This window comes from Pygocentrus nattereri, chromosome 11 (genome assembly GCF_015220715.1).
Source record: "Pygocentrus nattereri isolate fPygNat1 chromosome 11, fPygNat1.pri, whole genome shotgun sequence".
NCBI lineage: Eukaryota > Metazoa > Chordata > Actinopteri > Characiformes > Serrasalmidae > Pygocentrus > Pygocentrus nattereri.
Window position 1 is genome coordinate 1,665,001 of NC_051221.1, and position 27,910 is coordinate 1,692,910.

Genomic DNA, 27,910 nt, shown 5'->3' on the forward strand with positions numbered 1-27,910 from the left:
GTGTCTGAAAATAACGATGTTTTATCTAAACATTTTGAAATACTGCATAGAAATAATGAGATGAGATTTTTCCCAGCACTCCGTAAAGCTTTTCCAGCCTTGGACTCATGTCTACATGAGCAGCCATGAAAGAACACCGTTGTATGTACAAATGGGCAGGTCAGTTATCCTCAACGTTGACGCACTGAACTCTTTATTTCTTTATTATTTTATCTTTATTTCTGGCTCATTTAGATCTCAGAATTATGATGCAATTCCTCCTTCACTGTTTTTTTCTCTGAACAATTCAGAAAGATGACCAGAGCTCCACTGAGGCCACTTCAGCATCTCCCTGCAGCCCTGGTGGTGCTGCTGTTTTTCGGAGGTTTACTTCTGGTGTACTTCACTCCGAGACTGAGCTGGACAGCTCATAGTGCAGCGCCGACAGATGATGTCCAGTCTAAAAACCCCAGACAGTCTGCAAACACCAGCTACTCTGCTAGCAACACCTGGACAAACGGGAGTACTGGAAGAACCCAAGCTGTAACATCAGCATACGTGGATAGTGCAAATAGAAAAGATGAGCTGGCCACCGTCGTGCTAATCTGGACGTGGCCTTTTGGACGCCAGTTTGACCTGAGATCTTGCAGCTCACTGTACAACATTACAGGCTGCAGGTTAACATCAGACAGAAGCCAGTACCCTAAAGCCCACGGTGTGATGTTCCACCACAGAGAAATATGCCATAACTTACCAAGCCTTCTGACAATACCGCGGTCTCCGTTGCAGAAATGGGTGTGGATGAACATGGAGTCTCCAGCCAACTCACCAAGGCTTCCTGGTCCAGCCAGTCTGTTCAACCTAACAGCAAACTATCGCAGGGATTCAGATGTTTGGGTGCCATACGGGCGGGTTGTAGAGGCGTCCAACGATGACAAAGCCTTCAAAATACCAAACAAGGATAAACTAGTCTGCTGGATTGTCAACAACTGGAACGACAGCTTCTGGCGAGTGAAATACTTCAACCAACTAAGCAACCACATCAAAGTGGACACCTTTGGTGGACACTTCGGCAGATATCTCAGCTATCGGGATTATTTTAAGACAATGTCCAGCTGCAAGTTCTACCTGTCATTTGAGAACTCCATCCATAAAGACTACATCACGGAAAAGCTCTTCAACCCAATGATATCCGGCACCGTTCCCGTGGTTCTTGGTCCACCCAGGGCCAACTATGAGGAGTTCATACCTGCAGATTCCTTCATTCATGTGAATGATTTCAAAACACCACAAGAACTGGCAGAACATCTCACATATCTGGACCAGAACCAGGAGATGTATGAGCAGTACTTCACCTGGAGGAAGCACTTCGTTGCTCGGCGTTCTGACTTTGGTGTAGAGCATGCTTGCCGCATTTGTGACCATATAAAACAACACAAGGGCTACAGAGTGTTTAAACATCTAAATACATGGTACTGGGGCTAGATAGCTCAGGTACCCCCACATACTTCAGCAGATGTCCGTCCTCCAAAGAAGACCTTCAACAACATTGTGTTCAGCGACATGTCACCATTACCACTGTTAGGACGGATTGTGTTCAGTGAAGTAACTGTGAAATGTTACCGTTATAACTTAGCGTTTATTCAGTGATAAAATTAATAAAAATCATAAAATTGATGAAGTTCATTAGAGCACACAAAAATTAGCACAAGATATAACATAAAACATACTGGTCATGACAACATGTCCCTGTATATGATTGAGTTTATCTGTCGGAACATCTGCTGTGGCATGTTTCCAGCAGGGTGGCGTCGCTGTTATGAGTTCATGTGAGGTGAAATCTGTCTTTTGTGTCTTTGAGGAAGAGCTGACGCTGGTATGATCTGTATTTGGTTAAATGTGTGAGCAGCTCTGCTGAGGCCAAATGATTGTGGGTGGGCGGGGCTGACGGGTTCAGCCTGTTTGACAGCTTGCAGACAGACAGATGGACAGACGGACAGCAGTGTCACTGAACAAAGAACAAATAAACAAACAAACAAAATATAAGTCTTCAAAACAATCTCACTGTTTTTAATTCGGCACATTAGCATTATTGTTGTTGTAATTACTATTCTTATTATTATTAGTATCAGTGGTAGTAGTAGTGTTTTATTATTACTATTATTATTATTATTATTATTATTATTATTATCATTATTATTATTGGTATTGAAAATTATTAGAACACGTTATTGTTACAATTTTGGTTGCAAAAATATAGAATATGAAATAAAAAACATTTGAAAATAGATGTAAAAAGTGAATATGTGAAAAAGAGAATTAGTGATTAGGTAAGTAAATAAGTGAATTAGTGAATAGGTAAATAAGTGAATTAGTGAACAAGTTTGTCAATACAACAATTAGTGAATAGGTAAATAAGTGAATTAGTGAACAGGTTTGTCAATACATGAATTAGTGAATAGGTAAGTGAATAAGTGATTTAGTGAATAGGTATGTCAATAAGTGAATTAGTGAATAGGTAAATAAGTGAATTAGTGAACAAGTTTGTCAATACAACAATTAGTGAATAGGTAAATAAGTGAATTAGTGATCAGGTTTGTCAATACATGAATTAGTGAATAGGTAAGTGAATAAGTGAATTAGTGAATGGGTAAGTAAATAAGTGAATTAGTGAATAGGCAAGTGAATAAGTGAATTAGTGAATAGGTAAGTGAATAAGTGAATTAGTGAATGGGTAAGTAAATAAGTGAATTAGTGAATAGGTAAGTGAATAAGTGAATTAGTGAATAGGTAAGTGAATAAGTGAATTAGTGAATAGGTAAATAAGTGAATTAGTGAATAGGTAAGTGAATAAGTGAATTAGTGAATAGGTATGTCAATAAGTGAATTAGTGAATAGGTAAATAATTAAATAATTAAGTGAATTAGTCCGTTAGCAGGCGCTGCTGATCTGGTCTGTCCTGTTTTGTGGTCTAGTTTTTCCTGCACAGTTTTAGACACACCCCTTGTTGGGCCGGCGTCATCCTTCATCCACCTGGTCTGAGCTCTTTTACAGTTCCTGCTCAGAACAGCCGTGTAGGAGCTTGGAACAGCCCCAGCACCTGAAGTCGCTGTTTCGGTCTAATCTGGACGTAGATGCTGGTGTAAATCCTCTACCTGATAAAATCCCTGGTGGGTCAGTAACTGTACAGGTAAAAGGAAGAAACACTTTAATGGAACTTAGAAGGAAATGGACGTTTTCACTGTGTTTGGATCAATGATCTCTTTGGTAAAAGGACAGCGTGTCTGAAAAGTAAGGAAAACTTTAGAAAACGAAAGGAAAAACATCAGAAAGTAATAGTGGTTGGCAAGCGGTGATCCAATTTTAGGCAGTGTATGGGGGAAGGGTGAAACCTGGTTACTAAAATTGGATCATCGCCAAAACACACATTCCTGGAGAGGCTTTTCATCACAAATATTTAAAAATTCATTCCCATTTTAGTCAAAAAGTTGTGACTTGAACGTTAAACTCGGTCAGTAAGCGTTAGTTGGGCATCAAAGTATGCTGACGTTCTCTGTAGAAGACGTGTTGACTTATTCACACTTTGACATGGAATGGAACCAACAGTGCCCAGACCTTTGCACACATCTGCAGTTCCACTGTTAAATACTGTTGTTTTTATTAATATTTTTATCAGCACTTCAGCTCTGCATGCCATAGGAGCCGGCCTAAGTCTTTCGCATTCAGCCATCAAAAGATCCGATGGATCTCACTAATGAAGACTGAAAACGATAGATAATGGATCTGTCTTCTTTCCCTGTTTCCTAAAGGCTCAGAAATGCTGCTGAAAACTCCCACCAGACTCCTCTACACCACAAGCTTTCTGCTGCTGGCTTTAGCAGTTCTAATCTTCACTGGCTTCAAGCTGAGCCTGGAGAGGCAGCTGTACCCCGTGCAAACCAAAGACAACGTCTGTACAGAGGCGTGTATTGAGGCTCTTATGGAGGATAAGGACAGTCCCCTGTTAAAGGACTGCCCTGTTGAAGACAAAAAGGACAGGCAGCAATCAGTAGCCAAACAAGCAAATCTGGAGACGGAAGCAGAGATCCTCATCTTGGTCTGGATATGGCCTTTTCACACACCGTTTCCAGTGGATAACTGCGAATCACTGTACGGCATCAAAAACTGCCGTATAACAGACGACAGAAGTCAATACGAGCAAGCTGACGCCGTTTTTTTCCACGTTAGAGACATCAGTGATCAGATACCAAACCTTCTGAAGATGCCACGTTTTCCACTGCAGATGTGGGTGTGGGTAAACAGTGAGCCTCCAAGTTACACACCTCAGCTGAGAGGAGCAGAAGACCTGTTCAATCTGACGGCAAATTACCGAAGAGATTCAGACATCTGGGCGCCTTATGGACGAGTCGTAAAAGCCACCGAGGAGGAGAAAGCCTTTCAGATACCAAAAAAGGACAAACTGGTCTGCTGGATTGTCAGCCACTGGAGCGACGACTTCAAGCGATCGATCTACTTCAAAGAATTTAGCAAACACATCCAAGTAGAGGGCTTTGGAAAGTACTTTGGGAGAGAATTGAACAGAAAAGATTTTTTCAAAATTATTGCCAGCTGCAAGTTCTACCTGTCGTTTGAGAACTCCATCCACAAAGACTACATTTCAGAGAAGGTCTTTCAGCCACTGGTTCTTGGCACGGTGCCTGTGGTTATCGGTCCGCCCAGGGACAACTATGAGGAATTCATACCGAGAGACGCCTTCATCCACATTGACGATTTCTCAACACCCAAAGACCTGGCTGAACATCTCAAAGCCGTTGACCAGAACCAGGAAATGTACGAAGGATATTTTGCTTGGAGGAAACACTTTGTTGCCAAGGATGGTCGTGCTGAAGAGAACGCCTGTCGTATTTGTGAATATATGAGAATGTACAAGAACTACAGAGTGTTAAAAAACATTAACAAATGGTATTTTAATTAGCCAGAACTCGGAGCTGAAACTCATTTGTGGACTCTTGACTACTTTAAATAGTGTTGTGCTTTTGAGTAAGAATCCAGAATCACAAATCAAAATCTCACGTCATAAAAGTCCTAAGCATGAAGATCTAAAGCTACTAACACTCCGGAGGTTCTAAGTACTTAAAAAAGGCAAAAACAAAACAAAAACAAAAGTTCAGCACACAAAATTTGAAGATTTACAAATGCAAGGGTTTTAATTTTTACATAATGTGCGTCATTTTGTAAAAAGCAGCAGTATTTAAGTGATGTAAGATTAAGGGTTGAAAAAACAAGATTATTTGCATATTTCCTGTTCACCATCATGGTGTTAGAGTGCCTATGGGGTATGTACTAGGCCACCTTTTTTTTCTTTTTTAAGCCTTGTACATGAATTTCTCATGTACACGGATTTGTATATAGAAGATGCTGAAAAGTTTGTGATTGAGAACGGTTAGACCAGCCTTTCCAGACGTTGTATTGCTGGATGATAGCAGGACTGGAGGTATAAAGGAGAGAAGACACACTCAGTAAACATCACTACAAAAGCTGTGAAAACCTGTTTTGCTGTTTACCGATTGTAACTGAACATTCAAGGAGGTAAAATCTGCATAAAAACATGTCACACTTTTTCTCAAACTCATTTGTTTACCTGTGTAAATTTTAAATTTAAAAATTTTATTTATCCTTTAATGTAAAAATTTTAATAAGTGGTTTATTATCTTGGTTTTATTTTACATTTCTCCTTTTATCTTGTCTGGTTTTTCTGTTCATTTATGCAGGTTTGTTCATTTTAGTTTACCAGATTAAATTCCATTTTAATTTCTTTGTCAATTCAATTTAATTCAACTTTATCATTATACAATACAGGGTAGTACAGTATAACGAAACACTATCGGGCTACTTTTCCAGTGCAATCTAATGTTTACCAAGAAATTAATATTATAAATGTATTTCTGAGTGAAAATAAAAGTCAGTAGACGCATTGATTGATTGATTGATTGACTGATTGATGGATTGGAAGTTACACTACATATAAAAATAATTATATATTTTACTATGTATACTAATATAATGCTTATACTATTTATACAAATATAATCAACTCTGGGCGGCACGGTGGCGTGGTGGGTAGAGCTGTCGCCTCACAGCGAGGAGGGCCTGGGTTCAATTGACCGGGGGTCCTCTCTGTGTGGAGTCTGCATGTTCTCCCCGTGTCTGTGTGGGGTTCCTCCGGGTTCTCCGGTTTCCTCCCACAGTCCAAAGACATGCAGTCAGGCCAATTGGACGTGCTAAATTACCCCTGGGTGTGAGTGTCTGTCTGTGTCTGTCTGTCTGCCCTGCGATGGACTGGCGACCTGTCCAGGGTATATCCTGCCAGTTAGAACTACCTTACTTACAGTATATATACAAACATAAGGCCATTTATTAAATCACATAATAAATCCTAATATAAATCACATATAAATAAAACTGCAGTACTGCGCTATATCTAAAAAATGCATTCATCACACTAAATCAACAAACAGAACCAGACTTTTACTTTAAGGATTTATCGGAATTCCGTGTAGAGAAGTGGGATTAATGTATGGAATTTTGACATTAAAACTGCATTAACAGAGCTGTTCACCAGTGCACTAATATCAGATGGAATAATGTTTTCCCCTAGTTTTAATGGTGGTGGACACTGTTATTACACACAGAGTTGTGTGTGTTGTGAAGTGAGGGAGTCAGAGTTGTGTGTGTTGTGAAGTGATGGAGTCAGAATAGGTAAGTGATTAAGTGAATTAGTGAATAGGTAAGTGAATAAGTGAATTAGTGAATAGGTAATTGAATAAGTGAATTAGTGAATAGGTAAATTAATAAGTGAATTAGTGAATAGGTAAATAAATAAGTGAATTAGTGAATAGGTAAATAAATAAGTAAATAAGTGAATAGGTAAGTGAATAAGTGAATTAGGGAATAGGTAAGTGAATAAGTGAATTAGTGAATAGGTAAGTGAATAAGTGAATTAGTGAATAGGTAAATAAATAAGTGAATTAGTGAATAGGTAAGTGAATAAGTGAATTAGTGAATAGGTAAGTGAATAAGTGAATTAGTGAATAGGTATGTCAATAAGTGAATTAGTGAATAGGTAAATAAATAAGTGAATTAGTGAATAGGTAAGTGAATAAGTGAATTAGTGAATAGGTAAGTGAATAAGTGAATTAGTGAATAGGTAAATAAATAAGTGAATTAGTGAATAGGTAAGTGAATAAGTGAATTAGTGAATAGGCAAGTGAATAAGTGAATTAGTGAATAGGTAAATAAATAAGTGAATTAGTGAATAGGTAAGTGAATAAGTGAATTAGTGAATAGGTATGTCAATAAGTGAATTAGTGAATAGGTAAATAAATAAGTGAATTAGTGAATAGGTAAGTGAATAAGTGAATTAGTGAATAGGTAAGTGAATAAGTGAATTAGTGAATAGGTAAATAAATAAGTGAATTAGTGAATAGGTAAGTGAATAAGTGAATTAGTGAATAGGCAAGTGAATAAGTGAATTAGTGAATAGGTAAATAAATAAGTGAATTAGTGAATAGGTAAATAAATAAGTGAATTAGTGAATAGGTAAGTGAATAAGTAAATTAGTGAATAGGCAAGTGAATAAGTGAATTAGTGAATAGGTAAGTGAATAAGTGAATTAGTGAATAGGTAAATAAGTGAATTAGTGAATAGGTAAGTGAATAAGTGAATTAGTGAATAGGTAAGTGAATTAGTGAATAGGTAAGTGAATAAGTGAATTAGTGAATAGGCAAGTGAATAAGTGAATTAGTGAATAGGTAAGTGAATAAGTGAATTAGTGAATAGGTAAGTGAATAAGTGAATTACTGAATAGGTAAATAAGTGAATTAGTGAATAGGTAAGTGAGTAAGTGAATTAGTGAATAGGCAAGTGAATAAGTGAATTAGTGAATAGGTAAATAAGTGAATTAGTGAATAGGTAAGTGAATAAGTGAATTAGTGAATAGGTAAGTGAATAAGTGAATTAGTGAATAGGTAAATAAGTGAATTAGTGAATAGGTAAGTGAATAAGTGAATTAGTGAATAGGTAAATAAGTGAATTAGTGAATAGGTAAGTGAATAAGTGAATTAGTGAATAGGTAAGTGAATAAGTGAATTAGTGAATAGGTATGTCAATAAGTGAATTAGTGAATAGGTAAATAATTAAATAATTAAGTGAATTAGTCCGTTAGCAGGCGCTGCTGATCTGGTCTGTCCTGTTTTGTGGTCTAGTTTTTCCTGCACAGTTTTAGACACACCCCTTGTTGGGCCGGCGTCATCCTTCATCCACCTGGTCTGAGCTCTTTTACAGTTCCTGCTCAGAACAGCCGTGTAGGAGCTTGGAACAGCCCCAGCACCTGAAGTCGCTGTTTCGGTCTAATCTGGACGTAGATGCTGGTGTAAATCCTCTACCTGATAAAATCCCTGGTGGGTCAGTAACTGTACAGGTAAAAGGAAGAAACACTTTAATGGAACTTAGAAGGAAATGGACGTTTTCACTGTGTTTGGATCAATGATCTCTTTGGTAAAAGGACAGCATGTCTGAAAAGTAAGGAAAACTTTAGAAAACGAAAGGAAAAACATCAAAAAGTAATAGTGGTTGGCAAGCGGTGATCCAATTTTAGGCAGTGTATGGGGGAAGGGTGAAACCTGGTTACTAAAATTGGATCATCGCCAAAACCTTTTTCCTATTTCCTGGGTGTCCGTTTACTTTTGAGGCACGCTGGGTCTTAATTACACCTATTTTATGCAGAAAAGGACTGCACACATTCCTGGAGAGGCTTTTCATCACAAATATTTAAAAATTCATTCCCATTTTAGTCAAAAAGTTGTGACTTGAACGTTAAACTCGGTCAGTAAGCGTTAGTTGGCCATCAAAATATGCTGACGTTCTCTGTAGAAGACGTGTTGACTTATTCACACTTTGACATGGAATGGAACCAACAGTGCCCAGACCTTTGCACACATCTGCAGTTCCACTGTTAAATACTGTTGTTTTTATTAATATTTTTATCAGCACTTCAGCTCTGCATGCCATAGGAGCCGGCCTAAGTCTTTCGCATTCAGCCATCAAAAGATCCGATGGATCTCACTAATGAAGACTGAAAACGATAGATAATGGATCTGTCTTCTTTCCCTGTTTCCTAAAGGCTCAGAAATGCTGCTGAAAACTCCCACCAGACTCCTCTACACCACAAGCTTTCTGCTGCTGGCTTTAGCAGTTCTAATCTTCACTGGCTTCAAGCTGAGCCTGGAGAGGCAGCTGTACCCCGTGCAAACCAAAGACAACGTCTGTACAGAGGCGTGTATTGAGGCTCTTATGGAGGATAAGGACAGTCCCCTGTTAAAGGACTGCCCTGTTGAAGACAAAAAGGACAGGCAGCAATCAGTAGCCAAACAAGCAAATCTGGAGACGGAAGCAGAGATCCTCATCTTGGTCTGGATATGGCCTTTTCACACACCGTTTCCAGTGGATAACTGCGAATCACTGTACGGCATCAAAAACTGCCGTATAACAGACGACAGAAGTCAATACGAGCAAGCTGACGCCGTTTTTTTCCACGTTAGAGACATCAGTGATCAGATACCAAACCTTCTGAAGATGCCACGTTTTCCACTGCAGATGTGGGTGTGGGTAAACAGTGAGCCTCCAAGTTACACACCTCAGCTGAGAGGAGCAGAAGACCTGTTCAATCTGACGGCAAATTACCGAAGAGATTCAGACATCTGGGCGCCTTATGGACGAGTCGTAAAAGCCACCGAGGAGGAGAAAGCCTTTCAGATACCAAAAAAGGACAAACTGGTCTGCTGGATTGTCAGCCACTGGAGCGACGACTTCAAGCGATCGATCTACTTCAAAGAATTTAGCAAACACATCCAAGTAGAGGGCTTTGGAAAGTACTTTGGGAGAGAATTGAACAGAAAAGATTTTTTCAAAATTATTGCCAGCTGCAAGTTCTACCTGTCGTTTGAGAACTCCATCCACAAAGACTACATTTCAGAGAAGGTCTTTCAGCCACTGGTTCTTGGCACGGTGCCTGTGGTTATCGGTCCGCCCAGGGACAACTATGAGGAATTCATACCGAGAGACGCCTTCATCCACATTGACGATTTCTCAACACCCAAAGACCTGGCTGAACATCTCAAAGCCGTTGACCAGAACCAGGAAATGTACGAAGGATATTTTGCTTGGAGGAAACACTTTGTTGCCAAGGATGGTCGTGCTGAAGAGAACGCCTGTCGTATTTGTGAATATATGAGAATGTACAAGAACTACAGAGTGTTAAAAAACATTAACAAATGGTATTTTAATTAGCCAGAACTCGGAGCTGAAACTCATTTGTGGACTCTTGACTACTTTAAATAGTGTTGTGCTTTTGAGTAAGAATCCAGAATCACAAATCAAAATCTCACGTCATAAAAGTCCTAAGCATGAAGATCTAAAGCTACTAACACTCCGGAGGTTCTAAGTACTTAAAAAAGGCAAAAACAAAACAAAAACAAAAGTTCAGCACACAAAATTTGAAGATTTACAAATGCAAGGGTTTTAATTTTTACATAATGTGCGTCATTTTGTAAAAAGCAGCAGTATTTAAGTGATGTAAGATTAAGGGTTGAAAAAACAAGATTATTTGCATATTTCCTGTTCACCATCATGGTGTTAGAGTGCCTATGGGGTATGTACTAGGCCACCTTTTTTTTCTTTTTTAAGCCTTGTACATGAATTTCTCATGTACACGGATTTGTATATAGAAGATGCTGAAAAGTTTGTGATTGAGAACGGTTAGACCAGCCTTTCCAGACGTTGTATTGCTGGATGATAGCAGGACTGGAGGTATAAAGGAGAGAAGACACACTCAGTAAACATCACTACAAAAGCTGTGAAAACCTGTTTTGCTGTTTACCGATTGTAACTGAACATTCAAGGAGGTAAAATCTGCATAAAAACATGTCACACTTTTTCTCAAACTCATTTGTTTACCTGTGTAAATTTTAAATTTAAAAATTTTATTTATCCTTTAATGTAAAAATTTTAATAAGTGGTTTATTATCTTGGTTTTATTTTACATTTCTCCTTTTATCTTGTCTGGTTTTTCTGTTCATTTATGCAGGTTTGTTCATTTTAGTTTACCAGATTAAATTCCATTTTAATTTCTTTGTCAATTCAAATTAGTTCAACTTTATCATTATACAATACAGGGTAGTACAGTATAACGAAACACTATCGGGCTACTTTTCCAGTGCAATCTAATGTTTACCAAGAAATTAATATTATAAATGTATTTCTGAGTGAAAATAAAAGTCAGTAGACGCATTGATTGATTGATTGATTGACTGATTGATGGATTGGAAGTTACACTACATATAAAAATAATTATATATTTTACTATGTATACTAATATAATGCTTATACTATTTATACAAATATAATCAACTCTGGGCGGCACGGTGGCGTGGTGGGTAGAGCTGTCGCCTCACAGCGAGGAGGGCCTGGGTTCAATTGACCGGGGGTCCTCTCTGTGTGGAGTCTGCATGTTCTCCCCGTGTCTGTGTGGGGTTCCTCCGGGTTCTCCGGTTTCCTCCCACAGTCCAAAGACATGCAGTCAGGCCAATTGGACGTGCTAAATTACCCCTGGGTGTGAGTGTCTGTCTGTGTCTGTCTGTCTGCCCTGCGATGGACTGGCGACCTGTCCAGGGTATATCCTGCCAGTTAGAACTACCTTACTTACAGTATATATACAAACATAAGGCCATTTATTAAATCACATAATAAATCCTAATATAAATCACATATAAATAAAACTGCAGTACTGCGCTATATCTAAAAAATGCATTCATCACACTAAATCAACAAACAGAACCAGACTTTTACTTTAAGGATTTATCGGAATTCCGTGTAGAGAAGTGGGATTAATGTATGGAATTTTGACATTAAAACTGCATTAACAGAGCTGTTCACCAGTGCACTAATATCAGATGGAATAATGTTTTCCCCTAGTTTTAATGGTGGTGGACACCGTTATCCCCGAGACTGACGAATATCTTACAGGGTTTGTGTGTGACTGCCGTTCATCCGGTGTAGGGCGGTGACTCTGTAATGTTCCTCAGTCAGGCTCCAGCAGGAGATTCCAGACCAATGAATTTGACTTAAGTCTTCAATTTTCATTTTGATGCTATTTTTGCTCTTTTTTCATGTAAAGCACAGTGAACAGCCATTGTGTATGAACTGTGTCGTATAAATAAAGTCACTCTGCCTTAATACTGATAATATTAACACCAAACCAGCCACTATGTGTGTGAAAAAAAAAGTTGGGACGCTGTAAAATGTAAATAAATGTAAATAAAAACCGAATGCAATGATCTGCAAATATCTCATATTACATTAACTTGATGCCAGCAACGCATCTCATAAAAAATTGTGGAACAATTTCAGAAAAACTTAAAAATTGTGAAGACTTTGGAAATCCCACCATCTCTAGTACATAATATCATCAATATCATCAATAGATTCAGAGAATCTGGAGAAAAACCTGTACGCAAGGGACAAGGCCGACGGTCGATACTGGATGCTCGTGATCTTCGGGCCCTCAGTCCAGACCTTTCACCAATAGAAAACCTTTGGAGCATCATGAAACAAAAATCCGACAAAGACGACCCAGGACTGTTGAGCAGCTAGAATCCTCCATCAGACAAGAATGGGACGTTCCTCTCCCAGAACTCCAGCAACTGGTCTCCTCACTTCGGCCCAGTTCCAACTTTTTTGAGACACGTTGCTGCCATCAAGTTCTAAATGAGTTAATGTTTTTCATGAAATGGTAAAACGTCTCACTTTCAACATCTGATACGTGGCCAATGTTCTACACCAAATGCTACATTTTTGGTCCACCTCCTTGTTTCTACACTCAGTGTCCACTGTATCAGCTCCACTGACCGTATAGTTTCACTCTATAGATCTACAGTTACAGAGTGTAGTCCATCTGTTTCTCTGATACTCTGTTACCCTGTTCTTCAGTGGTCAGGACCCCCATGGACCCTCACAGAGCAGGTACTGTTTGGGAGGTAGGTCATTCTCCGCACTGCCATGGTAACAGGAAACAGACACCCACCTCTAAAATGATAAAGTTATTATTCCAGATTTTCCACTGTTTTCCATCATCAACATTCCATATAAGCTCAGAAGACTCGTGTAGGTTCTCTGGTGGTTCTGGATGGTAAATAAAGCGTCTATATCTGTGTTGTAGTCATGGCGACGCCTGGTTCCCATCACCACCACTGTAAAGACGTCTGAACCATTTCACACCAAACCGCTCTGAATCTCTCTGAATTACGGGGAATTTGGGAAAATTGGTGAAATTCCTGTTTACATGTCTACAGTGTTTCTTTTGAGCTCGATGTTTAGGGATCATCTCGCAAGTGAATAACAAAACAAGACAGTTTCAGACTTTAATGCCCTTCAGTTTTAAGCCTTTCTTAGAATGCTTAATGATCTACAGGAGCAGTGGACAGGCTTTACATTAAACATACTGTATTATTTATTCTACTGTAGGTCAGGAAATGCCACCTAATGGTTGGTTGTGATGTGGAAGGACCGAGATATGCAGTTATCTTTCCTCCCCCTAGTGGCAGAAGAGGCGAACTGCTTTGTAAAATAATCTGGTCTTTTCTCCTTCTTTGTTTATTTTAAACATTTTAGCTAGAATCTGGCAAATTCAAACATTCTTTCAGGAATTAGAGTATGTAGGGTAAATAAGTCACTCTTCATCTGAAGCAGCAGATTATTTTTAATAAAAACAGGTTTGCGTACACAGGCACTCAGAATACAGTAATACTCCTAAATACCTCCTTCAGTGATGGTTCCCAGTGAGTTATCTGGTCAGTTTTACAGGCCGGTTCTGGCCTCTAACAGGCTCTGATTCCAAATCAAGCTAGAAGCCGGTCTGATCAGAGAGATCAGAACCAGCAGTGCTGTTCAGCTCCTTGGCTCAGTCCCAAACACATCTGACGAAAGTGCACTATACTGGTAGTAAAGCGAACAGGCCCTACACTCGTCCTGCTGAGTGGAGAGGAATCGAGAACACAGCCCAGTTCACTCTCCCTCAGGTTCTGCTGGGCTTTACATTCCTCGACTCACACAGCGGAGGGATCTGAATGGAGATGATGAAGGAGCTTCATATTAACAACGTGTGAAGGTTCTTCTCAGTCATCCTTCCAAACCTCCATCCAACTATCCCTCCATTCCTCCACCTACCTCTCAATCTATCCATCCCTCCATCCATCAGGTCATCCCCTCAACCATCAATCTACCCATGCATCCCTCAGGTCATCTGTCTAATCATGCATCTCTCCAGCCATCCATCCATCCCTCAGATCACCTGTCCAATCATCCGTCCATCCATCCATCCATCCATCCATCCATCCATCCATCCATCCATCCATCCATCCATCCATCCATCCATCCATCAGATTACCTGTTCAATCATCTGTCTCTCCATCCATCCCTCCCTCAGACCATCTGTCCATTCATGCATCCATCCATCCACTGCTCAGGTCATTTGTCCAACCATTCATCACTCCATCCATCCATCCTTAAATTCGTCCACCTACCATTCCATCCATCACTCCATCCCTCAGGACACCAGTTCAACCATCTCTCAATCCATCCATCCATTCACACCTCAGGTCATCTACCCATCCATCCATCCACCCATTAATTCACAGCTCATGTCAATTGTTCAACCACCCATCCATCACTCAGATCATCTGTCCAACTATCCATGTCTCCATCTCTCCACCATCACACCCATCCCTCTCTCTGTCTACTACACCCCATACATTGCTCCTCTCATCCATCCATCCGTCTCTCCATTCTTCTACATATCCATTCATCCATCCATTCTTTCATTCTTCTACATGTCCATCCATCCAGACTGTGTTCAGATGACCTGCTCCGATTTGCGTGATTAGTATCTGCTCTGCCCTCAGAGTGATGAAGATGGTGATAGCTGAAGCTAATCGTCCTCTTCCTCGGATGAAGAGCGCAGAGTTCCTCCGCTGTCGTCACGGTAACGGTATGCAAGGCTGCGGAGCTGCTCCAGGCTTTCGGCCAACTCTGCAGGCTCCAGGCCCTGGGACAGAAAGCTGGGGGCCACGCGGCGCAGATCCAGGGAACTGCAGGACTTCTGCAGCTCTGCCAGCAACTGACCAACAGCCACACTAGACTGGACACATGTCAAAACTGGCACAGACGAAACCACAGGAGCTGAGGGGGTGCAAAGAGAGAGAAATATTGAAATATATGATGTTACACTGAGATACTCAAATCAGCGGAAGCGATGTAGGGCAGTAAAAACGCCTTTAACTCCAAATGACTTTGGCGCTGCTTAGTAAACACGGAGACAGTGGACAGAGAGCATTAGAAGAGTCCCAGCACTGGACTCTTTAGATCAGCCTATATACGTCCCTGTTTGAGGAGCTTTCAGCTCAGTTTGAACACTGTTAGCTCTACTGCACTGCTGTCCTCTAACGCCGCTCTATTATCCTCACTTCACCTTTAACTTCACTATTCATTTAATGCTTATTTCTCCACTTTTGAATCTATTGTTTTAATCATGTTTAATCATGTTCTATTCTCGCTTACATTATGCTACTTTTTCAACTTTGATTTGAAATATCTTTATTTTTCCTTTGTGCCCTTTTAATGGCTACAGTGTATGAAAGGTGCTATAGAAATAACGCAGTGTGATGTTATATTACAGTACTCTACATTACAATACAGATACTAATGATCGACAGTACACTGAGCTACAAAACACCACAGATCTCCTACCATCCTACTGTATGCGGTGTTACCCGGTAACGTAGTGTTACGCAGTGTAATCATTACGTAGCTTAATGAAGCTTATCAGTACTTGCCTGTCGTCGGACTTTGGCTCTGAATTAGACCCTGGGGGTCCAGGATGGGACTGAAAATCTGGGGGAATGGAGAGGTCAGTTTACTGGGGGAGGACACCAGCTGCACTGCCCTGCAGAGACAGAAAAAAACATGTATGCTGACAGGATCTCAGAAGAGTTAGGGTCTGTGAATGTGTTTGTACATCAGAGTCTATCACAACAGAAAGATAAAGTGATCGGATTTATGTGTGTTAGCGTTACTCACAGTGGTGTAGAAGGGTAGTGTGATCTGATATACATATCCAGAACTTCCAATCCTGACCATGCACAGTGCAGAGGGCTGGGTGGCTCAGTCCCAGGAACCAGTGGACTGCAGGAAAACGTAAATAAGTAATGTTTAAGTAACGTTACTCAACACTACAATAATATAGTCATATCGCCTATTAATCATCTGTCATTTAACCTGCTCTCATATAACTGACCCCGTGTAACCTGCTTTGAGGTAACTGTCGTAGGCAAAACCATCCTTCGCACGACCTGCTCTTAGGTAACCGTTGCAGGCAAAACCATCCTTCGCGCGACCTGCTCTGATGTAACCGTCGGAGGCGAAACCTTCCTTTGAGTAACCTGCTCTGATATTACTGCTCCCGTGTAACCTGTTTTGAGGTAACTGTCGGAGGACAAACCATCCTTCATGCGACCTGCTCTGAGGTAACTATTGGAGATGAAACCATCCTTTGCGCGACCTACTCTGAGGTAACCATTGGAGGCGAAACCATCCTTCGCGTGACCTGCTCTGAGGTAACTGTCGGAGGCGCGACCTGCTCTGAGGTAACAGTTGGAGGCGAAACCATCCTTCACGTAACCTGTTCTGAGGTAACCGTCAGAGGCGAAACCATCCTTCGCGTGACCTGCTCTAACCATTGGAAGCGAAACCATCCTTTGCGCGTAACCTGCTCTGAAGTAACCGTCAGAGGTGAAACAATCCTTCGCGTGACCTGCTCTGAGGTAACTGTCGGAGGCAAAACCATCCTTTGCGTGACCTGCTCTGAGGTAACCGTTGGAGGCGAAACCATCCTTCGTGTGAACTGCTCTGAGGTAACTGTTCGGAGGCAAAACCATCCTTCGCGTGACCTGCTCTGAGGAAACTGTCATGGCGAAATTATCCTGCGTGTAACCTGCTCTGGCGTAACTGTTGGAAGTGAAACCATCCTTAATGTAACCTGCTCTGAGATAACCGTCTCTGACAAAACCATCCTTACTGTAACCTGCTCTGGTGTAACTGTCTTTGGCAAAATCTCCCTTTATGTAACCTGCTTTGGTGTATCCATCCATAACGTAACCTTCTCTGGTGTAACCATCTGTGGCATGCGACCACCCCCTGGGCCCCATCGATGACAGCCAATAGAGCCGGCAGAAAGGCGGGGCCCGAGCACTCAGCAGCAATGCACCTTGGCTAGCCAGGGAGAGAGCTGCGAGGGTGGAGGGGGCAGAGCGCAGAGCCACACCATCCTTAATGTAACACACTCTAATGTAACCATCTTTGGTGAAACCATCCTTAGTGTAACCATCACTGGTGTAATCATCCTTAATATAAGTTGCTCTGAAGTAACTGTCTCTAGTGTAATCATCCTTGATGTAACCTAATCTGGTGTAACTGTCTCTGCCGTAACCATCCTTAGTGTAACCTGCTGTGGTGTAACTGTCTCTGCCATATCTTACCTCACTAGGTTCTGCCCTTCTAGTCCTTTGAGCGTCACTGATTGGCCAAAGCAGCGTCCATCAACAAGTTCAGGACAGGCTGATAGGGGTTTCCAAGGTAATGCATCTTGACAGGCTTGCAGGGCGTCAGGGAGACAGCTGCTTTGCATCATGGGAAACGGTACAGATCCATATGCACATACAACCTGTGATAAAGAAATAAAAAGATACAGCACATGAACAAAATTCATCATAAATTAGTCCAAAGTTAAGCAGACATGATAAAAGCACTGACAAATTCACAGAAGCCCACAAAAAAAAACAGGGAAATAAACCAACAAATAAAGAGTAAAATCAAGTCTGACTTTTCATCAACAATGTATAATTAAGATTTCCTATGAAGATGTTTGCATGTCTGTCTGTATGTATCAGCTATATGTATTATGCATGATCTTTCAGTAACATTAAGTATGATTTTATGAGGCAGTGTTTTATCACTGTTGGGGTCAGTGAGCAGGCCAGTTTTATGGCCACACTGCTGTGAGGTCAAACTGTAAAACAATGTTCACCACTCACCTTCCTCCCTGAAACAGTCAGTGCATCTGCCAGCTGCCACATGGGGGTGCTGTTGTGCCTCAGTCTGTAGGACACCGTCATAGTATCCAGTGCTAAAGCCAGGACAGAGCTAGAGTGATACCACAGGGAGGACTACAGCGAGAGAGAGCGCGAGAGAGAGAGAGAGACAGAGAGAGAGAGAGAGAGAGAGAGAGAGAGAGAGAGAGAGAGAGAGAGAGAGAGAGAGCGAGAGAGAGAGACAGAGAGAGAGAGAGACAGAGAGAGAGAGACAGAGAGAGAGAGAGAGAGAGAGACAGAGAGAGCGAGAGAGAGAGAGAGAGAGAGAGAGAGAGAGAGAGACAGAGAGAGAGAGAGAGAGAGAGAGAGAGAGAGAGAGAGAGAGAGAGAGAGAGAGAGACAGAGAGAGAGAGAGAGAGAGAGAGAGAGAGAGAGAGAGAGAGAGAGAGAGAGAGAGAGACAGACATATATAAACTTGCATGCAAATGTTTGGGCTTCCTGGTCAAATTCCATGTGGTTGATTTGAGTGTGAATAAATTAACACATCGTCTACAGAGACACTTCTGCTCATTTTAATACAGAATCGCTGTTATTTAACATATTGAGGAAAAAATAAAAACATAAAACATGGCCTGTGCAAAAGTACATTTATATATTTTCTGTTTTTTCCCCCAGTTATGTTAAAGAGAAATTATCCACTAAATTTAGCTTACATTTTGACAAATCAACAAAAAACACCATTTGAATCAGGGGCGCACAAACTTTTGCAAAAACTGTACTTATTATTACACACACTGACAGAGAGACACTTGTCCGACGTGTCTGACAGTCCAGCAGCACCTCCGCTGCAGTGTCGGTACCTGTATCTGTAGAGCGAGGGGGCCGACTACAAATCACTCACATCATAACTGAGCAGAGGAAACGAGGTGGGCGGAGCCGGCCGCCTACCCAGCCCGCCCCCCAGGGTCAAAGGGCAGAAGAAAGAGCTGTGATTGGCCATGTGGACGGTTCCCAGAGCGCAGTTCATCATGTGATATAACTCCTTAATGGGGCTCTGAAACAGCGACGGTAAGAAAACGGAACCTTGTCAGAACAAACACTCGGTGAGGAACATCAGAGCGGTCGGCTTAGGAGCCCCTCCCACCCGTTAAATATGCATGTTGAACAGGGAAGATTTACATGCACAAAGCTTTAGAGAGCATTCTCATACAGCTCTACTCCAAACACTTAAATAAGCATCACATTCATCGAATAAACAGCAATTCAGCTCACTCACTGAGTCCCGGTGAGAGACAGGAGCCACGCCCCAAGTCAGGATGCCCCGCCCACCATAAGAGTCCTGCAGCAACTCTGTGACCTTTGACCCCAAACCTGAGAAACCATCAGCCACATCACAAAGCACCTGGAAACCCTGCAAAGAGATGGATAGATAATTTCAGTTACAGAGCGGTTTTCTCTGCTTTGTCTCAGTTACAGAGCGGTTTTCTCTGCTTTGTCTCCGTTACAGAGCGGTTTTCTCTGCTTTGTCTCCGTTACAGAGCGGTTTTCTCTGCTTTGTCTCCGTTACAGAGCGGTTTTCTCTGCTTTGTCTCAGTTACAGAGCGGTTTTATCTGCTTTGTCTCAGTTACAGAGCGGTTTTATCTGCTTTGTCTCAGTTACAGAGCGGTTTTATCTAATTTCTCTCAGTTACAGAGCGGTTTTGTCTCCCTTGTCTCAGTTAGAGCAGTTTTCATGTCCTTTCTCTTAATTACAGAGCGGTTTTATCTTGTTTCTCTCAGATACAGACTGGTTTCATGTCCTTTCTCTTAATTACAGAGCGGTTTTATCTTGTTTCTCATGGTTACATTAACAGAGTGGTTTGATGTTTTTGATGTTTACCTGCAGGTAGTCACACTCCTCCACAAAGAAGTGCAGTCTGTCCTCCAGCTCCTCCAGCACTGAGCCCTGTAACAGTGCCTCCCCCTGGCCAAACGCCTCCAAACGCGCAGATTCCCTGCAACACACATATATACACCTACAGTCACAGCCATTCTTCTGCATTATTCCTCAAATGTCTAACAGTGGCTATATCAGCACACTTGGTGGCGCTAGTTACATTTGACTCTCTAGAGAAGAAGTCTAGTCATTAACTCACAACAGCACACAGCAGGACAGTTGACCGAGTTAGCTCGCGCTAGCTATTCTCATTGGGGATGCATCGATACCGAACTGGTTTCAGATAACAGCCTGATACTGTGCTCATTTATTCGTACTTCCCAGATACCAGCATTCAATGCCAACTGACACCATGTGATGTAAGCTGTAGAGCTGTAAGTAAGATAAGTTTCATAGTTTTGATCCGCATCCGTCACACCTGTGGCTAACGCATCAGAGGAGCTCAAGCTTCCAGTTTTCTGTCTTGCTGGGAGTCTTCTGACTGGCTGGTTGAGCTGTAGCTGAATGTCCTCTAAAGCCAGACAGACACTGTGTGATTATTATAATTATATAATAATTAATTATCATAATTATAATTATTATCATTATAATAATTATCACTATTCACTATAATAATCACGATTCAGCCAAACAGATTAAAGTCACATATACAGCCTTTGTTGGCAAATGTCGACTTTTTCTTCTCCGTTTTGTTGGCCTACATGTCTCCACCTGTGTTGGTGAACTGGTTGTGATTGTGTGTTTATAAACGCTCTATAATCTCTATTATTATAGAGTAAATGAGCACAGTATCAGCCGATACCTGAAGCCTGCATCAGTATCGCTGCATCCCTAACGTGTGCACGCCGGTGAGAATCTCCAGGACGCAGCTCTGCTCAAGTCACATGCTCTGATCCCTAACCATCACATCCTGTTTTGTGACTTTGTGATATCCTGGCTTTGCCGTATCACTCGTGTGCCGTGTACCGTGTAGTGGACCCACCCATCGTGGTTGTACTGGTTAATGACTGAAATGGTCCGAGGATGGAGGTGGAGCCTCAGGAAGTCCGACCACACCCTCACAATGCCCTCCAGCCTATAGGCTTTCTGCACACGCTCCAGAGTGCTGTTCACCGTCTCTATGGCAAAGGCTCCCCCTGTTTCAGAGATACATCATTTCTGACATCACATTGAAGCTTAAAGAACAGATTAAAGCTGCATATATGCTGTTTTTACCTGAGCAGTGAGGGACCAGAGCAGGAGAGGAGCTGAAATCCGGTTCCACTAACAACTCCCCCTGCTACACACACACACACGCACACACACACGCACGCACACACGCACGCACACACACACTCAGTAAAGATTTAGACTGTACTCTTAAAGGCTTACATTTCTCTGAGATTTTATATTTCTGAGCTCCACTCACAGCATCTGTGTGGTTTAATGAATTAAAAATGAGCTGTAGCTGAACAGTGGAGCTAAACCGCTGTAGCTGAATGGGTGGAGCTAAACCGCTGTAGCTGAATGGGTGGAGCTAAACCGCTGTAGCTGAATGGGCGGAGCTAAACCGCTGTAGCTGAATGGGCGGAGCTAAACCGCTGTAGCTGAATGGGCGGGGCTAAACCGCTGTAGCTGAATGGGCGGAGCTAAACCGCTGTAGCTGAATGGGCGGGGCTAAACCGCTGTAGCCGAACGGTGGAGCTAAACCGCTGTAGCTGAACGGTGGAGCTAAACCGCTGTAGCTGAATGGGTGGAGCTAAACCGCTGTAGCTGAATGGGCGGAGCTAAACCGCTGTAGCTGAATGGGCGGAGCTAAACCGCTGTAGCTGAATGGGCGGGGCTAAACCGCTGTAGCTGAATGGGCGGAGCTAAACCGCTGTAGCTGAATGGGCGGGGCTAAACCGCTGTAGCCGAACGGTGGAGCTAAACCGCTGTAGCTGAATCGGCGGAGCTAAACCGCTGTAGCTGAATGGGTGGAGCTAAACTGCTGTAGCTGAACGGTGGAGCTAAATCGCTGTAGCTGAATGGGTGGAGCTAAACCGCTGTAGCCGAACGGTGGAGCTAAACCGCTGTAGCTGAACGGTGGAGCTAAACCGCTGTAGCCGAACGGTGGAGCTAAACCGCTGTAGCCGAACGGTGGAGCTAAACCGCTGTAGGTGAATAGCATAATGTAGCTGATGTAAACAAACAGGAAAACGTGAGACTTTGCTGTTCTTACGTCCAGCTTGTCCAAATCCTGAAGAAACGAGTTCTTAGATGGAGGACTTTCTTCATGGGTCATAATCTGACCCTGCCTGAAAGAAGAGAAAACACATTCCATTCCTCAGACGCCCCCAAAAACCAATAACGAGACCCCACAGACGAGTACAACTAATATCTTATAACAAAAACAACATAAACGTTTAGCATAAAACATACAGATTTTCTGCATCAATGGGTTTAACAGTTCCACCCACTATAAAGGCAGCTATTCATGCTGCTTAGGACCCCATAAACATTATGTGTGTAGCTCAGAGTGGCAAATAAAATACTGTAACAGATCTGTGGGGTGGCTGGAGATGCCTCATAGGAGAAATCTGGAACCAGAACTACGTTCTAGCTCAAGAAATACCCAACACTACATCCAATCTAATGGAAAAGTCTTGTTCTACAACATTAATCTTTGGATGAATTACTCTGACATATTGTCGTTTTACAACCAAAAGCAAACTTAATACTGTCCAGAGAAATGGTGTACAGGTGCAAAACACAGACCATGACAAAGTGGTCTTGGAGTCCTGCTCTGTGGCATACAGACTGCCTTCCTTCCTCAGCGTCTGAAGGCTTCCTGACGAAGAAAACCAAGAGATTATTACTATAAACGAGCAGTGTGCTCTGTACTTTAACAGACTGCAATACACTACAGGAGGCGTAGGGGGCGATACGGCTTCTACTGTTTCATTTAAAAAGCTCTATAATGTTCATATGATCCACACAGTCACTCTGACAGACTGTAATACACTACAGGAAGCGTAGGGGGCGATACGGCTTCTACTGCTTCATTTAAAAAGCTCTATAATGTTCATATGATCCACACAGTCGCTCTGACAGACTGTAATACACTACAGGAAGCGTAGGGGGCGATACGGCTTCTACTGTTTCATTTAAAAAGCTCTATAATGTTCATATGATCCACACAGTCGCTCTGACAGACTGTAATACACTACAGGAAGCGTAGGGGGCGATACGGCTTCTACTGTTTCATTTAAAAAGCTCTATAATGATCATATGATCCACACAGTCACTCTGACAGACTGTAATACACTACAGGAAGCGTAGGGGGCGATACGGCTTCTACTGTTTCATTTAAAAAGCTCTATAATGTTCATATGATCCACACAGTCGCTCTGACAGACTGTAATACACTACAGGAAGCGTAGGGGGCGATACGGCTTCTACTGTTTCATTTAAAAAGCTCTATAATGTTCATATGATCCACACAGTCGCTCTGACAGACTGTAATACACTACAGGAAGCGTAGGGGGCGATACGGCTTCTACTGTTTCATTTAAAAAGCTCTATAATGTTCATATGATCCACACAGTCGCTCTGACAGACTGTAATACACTACAGGAAGCGTAGGGGGCGATACGGCTTCTACTGTTTCATTTAAAAAGCTCTATAATGTTCATATGATCCACACAGTCACTCTGACAGACTGTAATACACTACAGGAAGCGTAGGGGGCAATACGGCTTCTACTGTTTCATTTAAAAAGCTCTATAATGTTCATATGATCCACACAGTCGCTCTGACAGACTGTAATACACTACAGGAAGCGTAGGGGGCGACACGGCTTCTACTGTTTCATTTAAAAAGCTCTATAATGTTCATATGATCCACACAGTCGCTCTGACAGACTGTAATACACTACAGGAAGCGTAGGGGGCTATACGGCTTCTACTGTTTCATTTAAAAAGCTCTATAATGTTCATATGATCCACACAGTCGCTCTGACAGACTGTAATACACTACAGGAAGCGTAGGGGGCGATACGGCTTCTACTGTTTCATTTAAAAAGCTCTATAATGTTCATATGATCCACACAGTCGCTCTGACAGACTGTAATACACTACAGGAAGCGTAGGGGGCGATACGGCTTCTACTGCTTCATTTAAAAAGCTCTATAATGTTCATATGATCCACACAGTCGCTCTGACAGACTGTAATACACTACAGGAAGCGTAGGGGGCGATACGGCTTCTACTGTTTCATTTAAAAAGCTCTATAATGTTCATATGATCCACACAGTCGCTCTGACAGACTGTAATACACTACAGGAAGCGTAGGGGGCGATACGGCTTCTACTGTTTCATTTAAAAAGCTCTATAATGTTCATATGATCCACACAGTCGCTCTGACAGACTGTAATACACTACAGGAAGCGTAGGGGGCGATACGGCTTCTACTGTTTCATTTAAAAAGCTCTATAATGTTCATATGATCCACACAGTCGCTCTGACAGACTGTAATACACTACAGGAAGCGTAGGGGGCGATACGGCTTCTACTGTTTCATTTAAAAAGCTCTATAATGTTCATATGATCCACACAGTCGCTCTGACAGACTGTAATACACTACAGGAAGCGTAGGGGGCGATACGGCTTCTACTGTTTCATTTAAAAAGCTCTATAATGTTCATATGATCCACACAGTCGCTCTGACAGACTGTAATACACTACAGGAAGCGTAGGGGGCGATACGGCTTCTACTGTTTCATTTAAAAAGCTCTATAATGTTCATATGATCCACACAGTCGCTCTGACAGACTGTAATACACTACAGGAAGCGTAGGGGACGATACGGCTTCTACTGTTTCATTTAAAAAGCTCTATAATGCTCATATGATCCACACAGTCGCTCTGACAGACTGTAACACACTACATGAAGCGTAGGGGGCGATACGGCTTCTACTGTTTCATTTAAAAAGCTCTATAATGTTCATATGATCCACACAGTCGCTCTGACAGACTGTAATACACTACAGGAAGCGTAGGGGGCGATAAGGCTTCTACTGTTTCATTTAAAAAGCTCTATAATGTTCATATGATCCACACAGTCACTCTGACAGACTGTAATACACTACAGGAAGCGTAGGGGGCGATAAGGCTTCTACTGTTTCATTTAAAAAGCTCTATAATGTTCATATGATCCACACAGCCGCTCTGACAGACTGTAATACACTACAGGAAGCGTAGGGGGCGATACGGCTTCTACTGTTTCATTTAAAAAGCTCTATAATGTTCATATGATCCACACAGTCGCTCTGACAGACTGTAATACACTACAGGAAGCGTAGGGGGCGATACGGCTTCTACTGTTTCATTTAAAAAGCTCTATAATGTTCATATGATCCACACAGTCGCTCTGACAGACTGTAATACACTACAGGAAGCGTAGGGGGCGATACGGCTTCTACTGTTTCATTTAAAAAGCTCTATAATGTTCATATGATCCACACAGTCGCTCTGACAGACTGTAATACACTACAGGAAGCGTAGGGGGCGATACGGCTTCTACTGTTTCATTTAAAAAGCTCTATAATGTTCATATGATCCACACAGTCGCTCTGACAGACTGTAATACACTACAGGAAGCGTAGGGGGCGATACGGCTTCTACTGCTTCATTTAAAAAGCTCTATAATGTTCATATGATCCACACAGTCGCTCTGACAGACTGTAATACACTACAGGAAGCGTAGGGGGCGATACGGCTTCTACTGTTTCATTTAAAAAGCTCTATAATGTTCATATGATCCACACAGTCGCTCTGACAGACTGTAATACACTACAGGAAGCGTAGGGGGCGATACGGCTTCTACTGTTTCATTTAAAAAGCTCTATAATGTTCATATGATCCACACAGTCGCTCTGACAGACTGTAATACACTACAGGAAGCGTAGGGGGCGATACGGCTTCTACTGTTTCATTTAAAAAGCTCTATAATGTTCATATGATCCCCACATGGATTGGTCTACCAGGGGGCTGAGATGTTAAGAATGGAGCATGTTGGCTGCTCGATTACCTTTAAGGTCAAAAGCAATGAGGCGGGGGGTGTAGGTCACTTGACCCCCGAGTGTGAGACCTTCTCTGAACAAAACGTCACTCTGCAGCTCCCCCGGAGGAAGGTCTGGGTCATAACACAAAGATGCATCCTAAAAAAAGTAAGATAGTTAGACAGTGAGGGGTGAGTGATGAGTAGCCAGTCAGGCAGTGAGGAATGAGTGATGAGTAGCCAGTCAGGCAGTGAGGGGCGAGTGATGAGTAGCCAGTCAGGCAGTGAGGAGCGAGGGATGAGTGGCCAGTCAGGCAGTGAGGAATGAGTGATGAGTAGCCAGTCAGGCAGTGAGGGGCGAGTGATGAGTAGCCAGTCAGGCAGTGAGGAGCGAGGGATGAGTGGCCAGTCGGGCAGTGAGGAGCGAGTGATGAGTAGCCAGTCAGGCAGTGAGGAATGAGTGATGAGTGGCCAGTCGGGCAGTGAGGGGCGAGTGATGAGTGGCCAGTCGGGCTTTGAGGAGCGAGGGATGAGTAGCCAGTCGGGCAGTGAGGAGCGAGTGATGAGTAGCCAGTCGGGCAGTGAGGAGCGAGGGATGAGTAGCCAGTCGGGCAGTGAGGAGCGAGGGATGAGTAGCCAGTCGGGCAGTGAGGAGCGAGGGATGAGTAGCCAGTCGGGCAGTGAGGAGCGAGGGATGAGTAGCCAGTCGGGCAGTGAGGAGCGAGGGATGAGTGGCCAGTCGGGCAGTGAGGAGCGAGGGATGAGTGGCCAGTCGGGCAGTGAGGGGCGAGTGATATGATCTCAAAGCAGAAAGCACATTTAGCAGATATTTACACGGTACACTAAACGTAGTGACGGAATGCGTGCAGGGTGGTCTGTAACCGCACTGCAGCCCGTGTGGAGTCTGTGGTCAGTACTAACACCGCTGATTTCCTCGCCAGGCGGCGGGCTCGCTGACTGCTCTATCTCATTAGTGGTGGTTATTAAATGAATACGGTTCTATTCATGCTGCCTCCTAATAGCAGTGGAGTAAGAGCTCTGCAGGAACACAGAGGTGCGCTGAGGTGGTCTGACCTGCAGGTTCCACCAGTGAGTGCCCACAAAGCCGGAGTAATGTCCGAGCTGCAGAGTGACCACCTCCCGACACAGACCGCTCATCTCTCAGCGCAGCAGGCCGCTCATCGCGCTCCACACGCCTCTCTTCACTCTCTTTATCCCGGTTTCTTCTCTTTATCCCGGTTTCTTCTCTTTATTCCGCTCAGTTGCCGAGTCGCTGCTGCCGCATGTAAACACGCAGTCACACGACCCTGCTGGCTGTTTGGCGGAAGGCCCGCCTCCCTGCGCATGTGGCTGGCCGCTGGTGGCGGTGCGGCGCGCTGATTGGCTGAAGGCGCAGGCGAGCGCGCCGGGCCCGTTCGGTTTCACCGCGCCTCTGGAGCACGTGGGCAGGCGCCCGTGAGGCTGTCCAGGCTCGGGGCTCCGCTCCTGTCCGAGTCGCCGCCGCGCGCTTCAGCGTCCGGTCACAGGAGTCGGAAGTTAAGCGCTCCACTTTCATTCAGTTCATCGGTTAATTTATATAATATACCCACTTTTATCTGGTTTGCTCTCATTTTACTCAATGTAATAAATAAATGGATGAACACATGAATAAATCACTACACCAGTAAATTACACAGCGCTCTTCTTCTTCTTCTTTCTAAAGCTTCGTCACCGTCCTGACAACAACAGGCCGGGAATAAAGAGCAAGTCATGACTCATTCAAAATAAAAGTCCCCCAAAT

At 42.9% G+C, this 27,910-nt stretch overlaps 4 protein-coding genes across 4 annotated transcripts in view; 3 read left to right on the top strand and 1 right to left on the bottom strand.

The window, feature by feature from the left end:
• Positions 1-1,464, top strand: part of LOC108413232 (4-galactosyl-N-acetylglucosaminide 3-alpha-L-fucosyltransferase 9-like) — a 3,235-nt gene extending 1,771 nt beyond the window's left edge. Inside the window, exon 2 of the mRNA XM_017685642.1 lies at positions 291-1,464. Coding sequence (XP_017541131.1) covers positions 291-1,464 — 1,174 coding nt within the window. The remainder of the gene's footprint in view (positions 1-290) is intronic.
• Positions 1,465-3,057: 1,593 nt separating this feature from the next.
• On the top strand, positions 3,058-5,647 carry LOC108413233 (4-galactosyl-N-acetylglucosaminide 3-alpha-L-fucosyltransferase 9-like). The gene is made up of 2 exons (XM_017685643.2): positions 3,058-3,169; positions 3,789-5,647. Exon 2 carries the CDS (start codon positions 3,797-3,799, stop codon positions 4,952-4,954), a length of 1,158 nt encoding a protein of 385 aa, XP_017541132.1. The 5' UTR covers positions 3,058-3,169; positions 3,789-3,796; the 3' UTR covers positions 4,955-5,647.
• A 2,699-nt stretch (positions 5,648-8,346) lies between these two features.
• Positions 8,347-11,019, top strand: LOC119264281 (4-galactosyl-N-acetylglucosaminide 3-alpha-L-fucosyltransferase 9-like). Its single transcript, XM_037542607.1, has 2 exons — positions 8,347-8,458; positions 9,161-11,019. Exon 2 carries the CDS (start codon positions 9,169-9,171, stop codon positions 10,324-10,326), a length of 1,158 nt encoding a protein of 385 aa, XP_037398504.1. The 5' UTR covers positions 8,347-8,458; positions 9,161-9,168; the 3' UTR covers positions 10,327-11,019.
• A 2,755-nt stretch (positions 11,020-13,774) lies between these two features.
• On the bottom strand, positions 13,775-27,896 carry msto1 (misato mitochondrial distribution and morphology regulator 1). The gene is made up of 14 exons (XM_017685645.2): positions 27,205-27,896; positions 26,161-26,290; positions 22,849-22,921; positions 22,313-22,388; positions 21,328-21,391; positions 21,095-21,248; positions 20,056-20,170; positions 19,453-19,587; positions 19,078-19,230; positions 18,180-18,311; positions 17,625-17,809; positions 16,168-16,272; positions 15,924-16,033; positions 13,775-15,270 (listed from the first exon to the last, which is right to left on the bottom strand). The coding sequence occupies exons 1-14, from the start codon at positions 27,286-27,288 to the stop codon at positions 15,020-15,022; spliced, it is 1,767 nt and encodes a 588-aa protein (XP_017541134.1). The 5' UTR covers positions 27,289-27,896; the 3' UTR covers positions 13,775-15,019.
• Between the last annotated feature and the right edge of the window lie 14 nt (positions 27,897-27,910).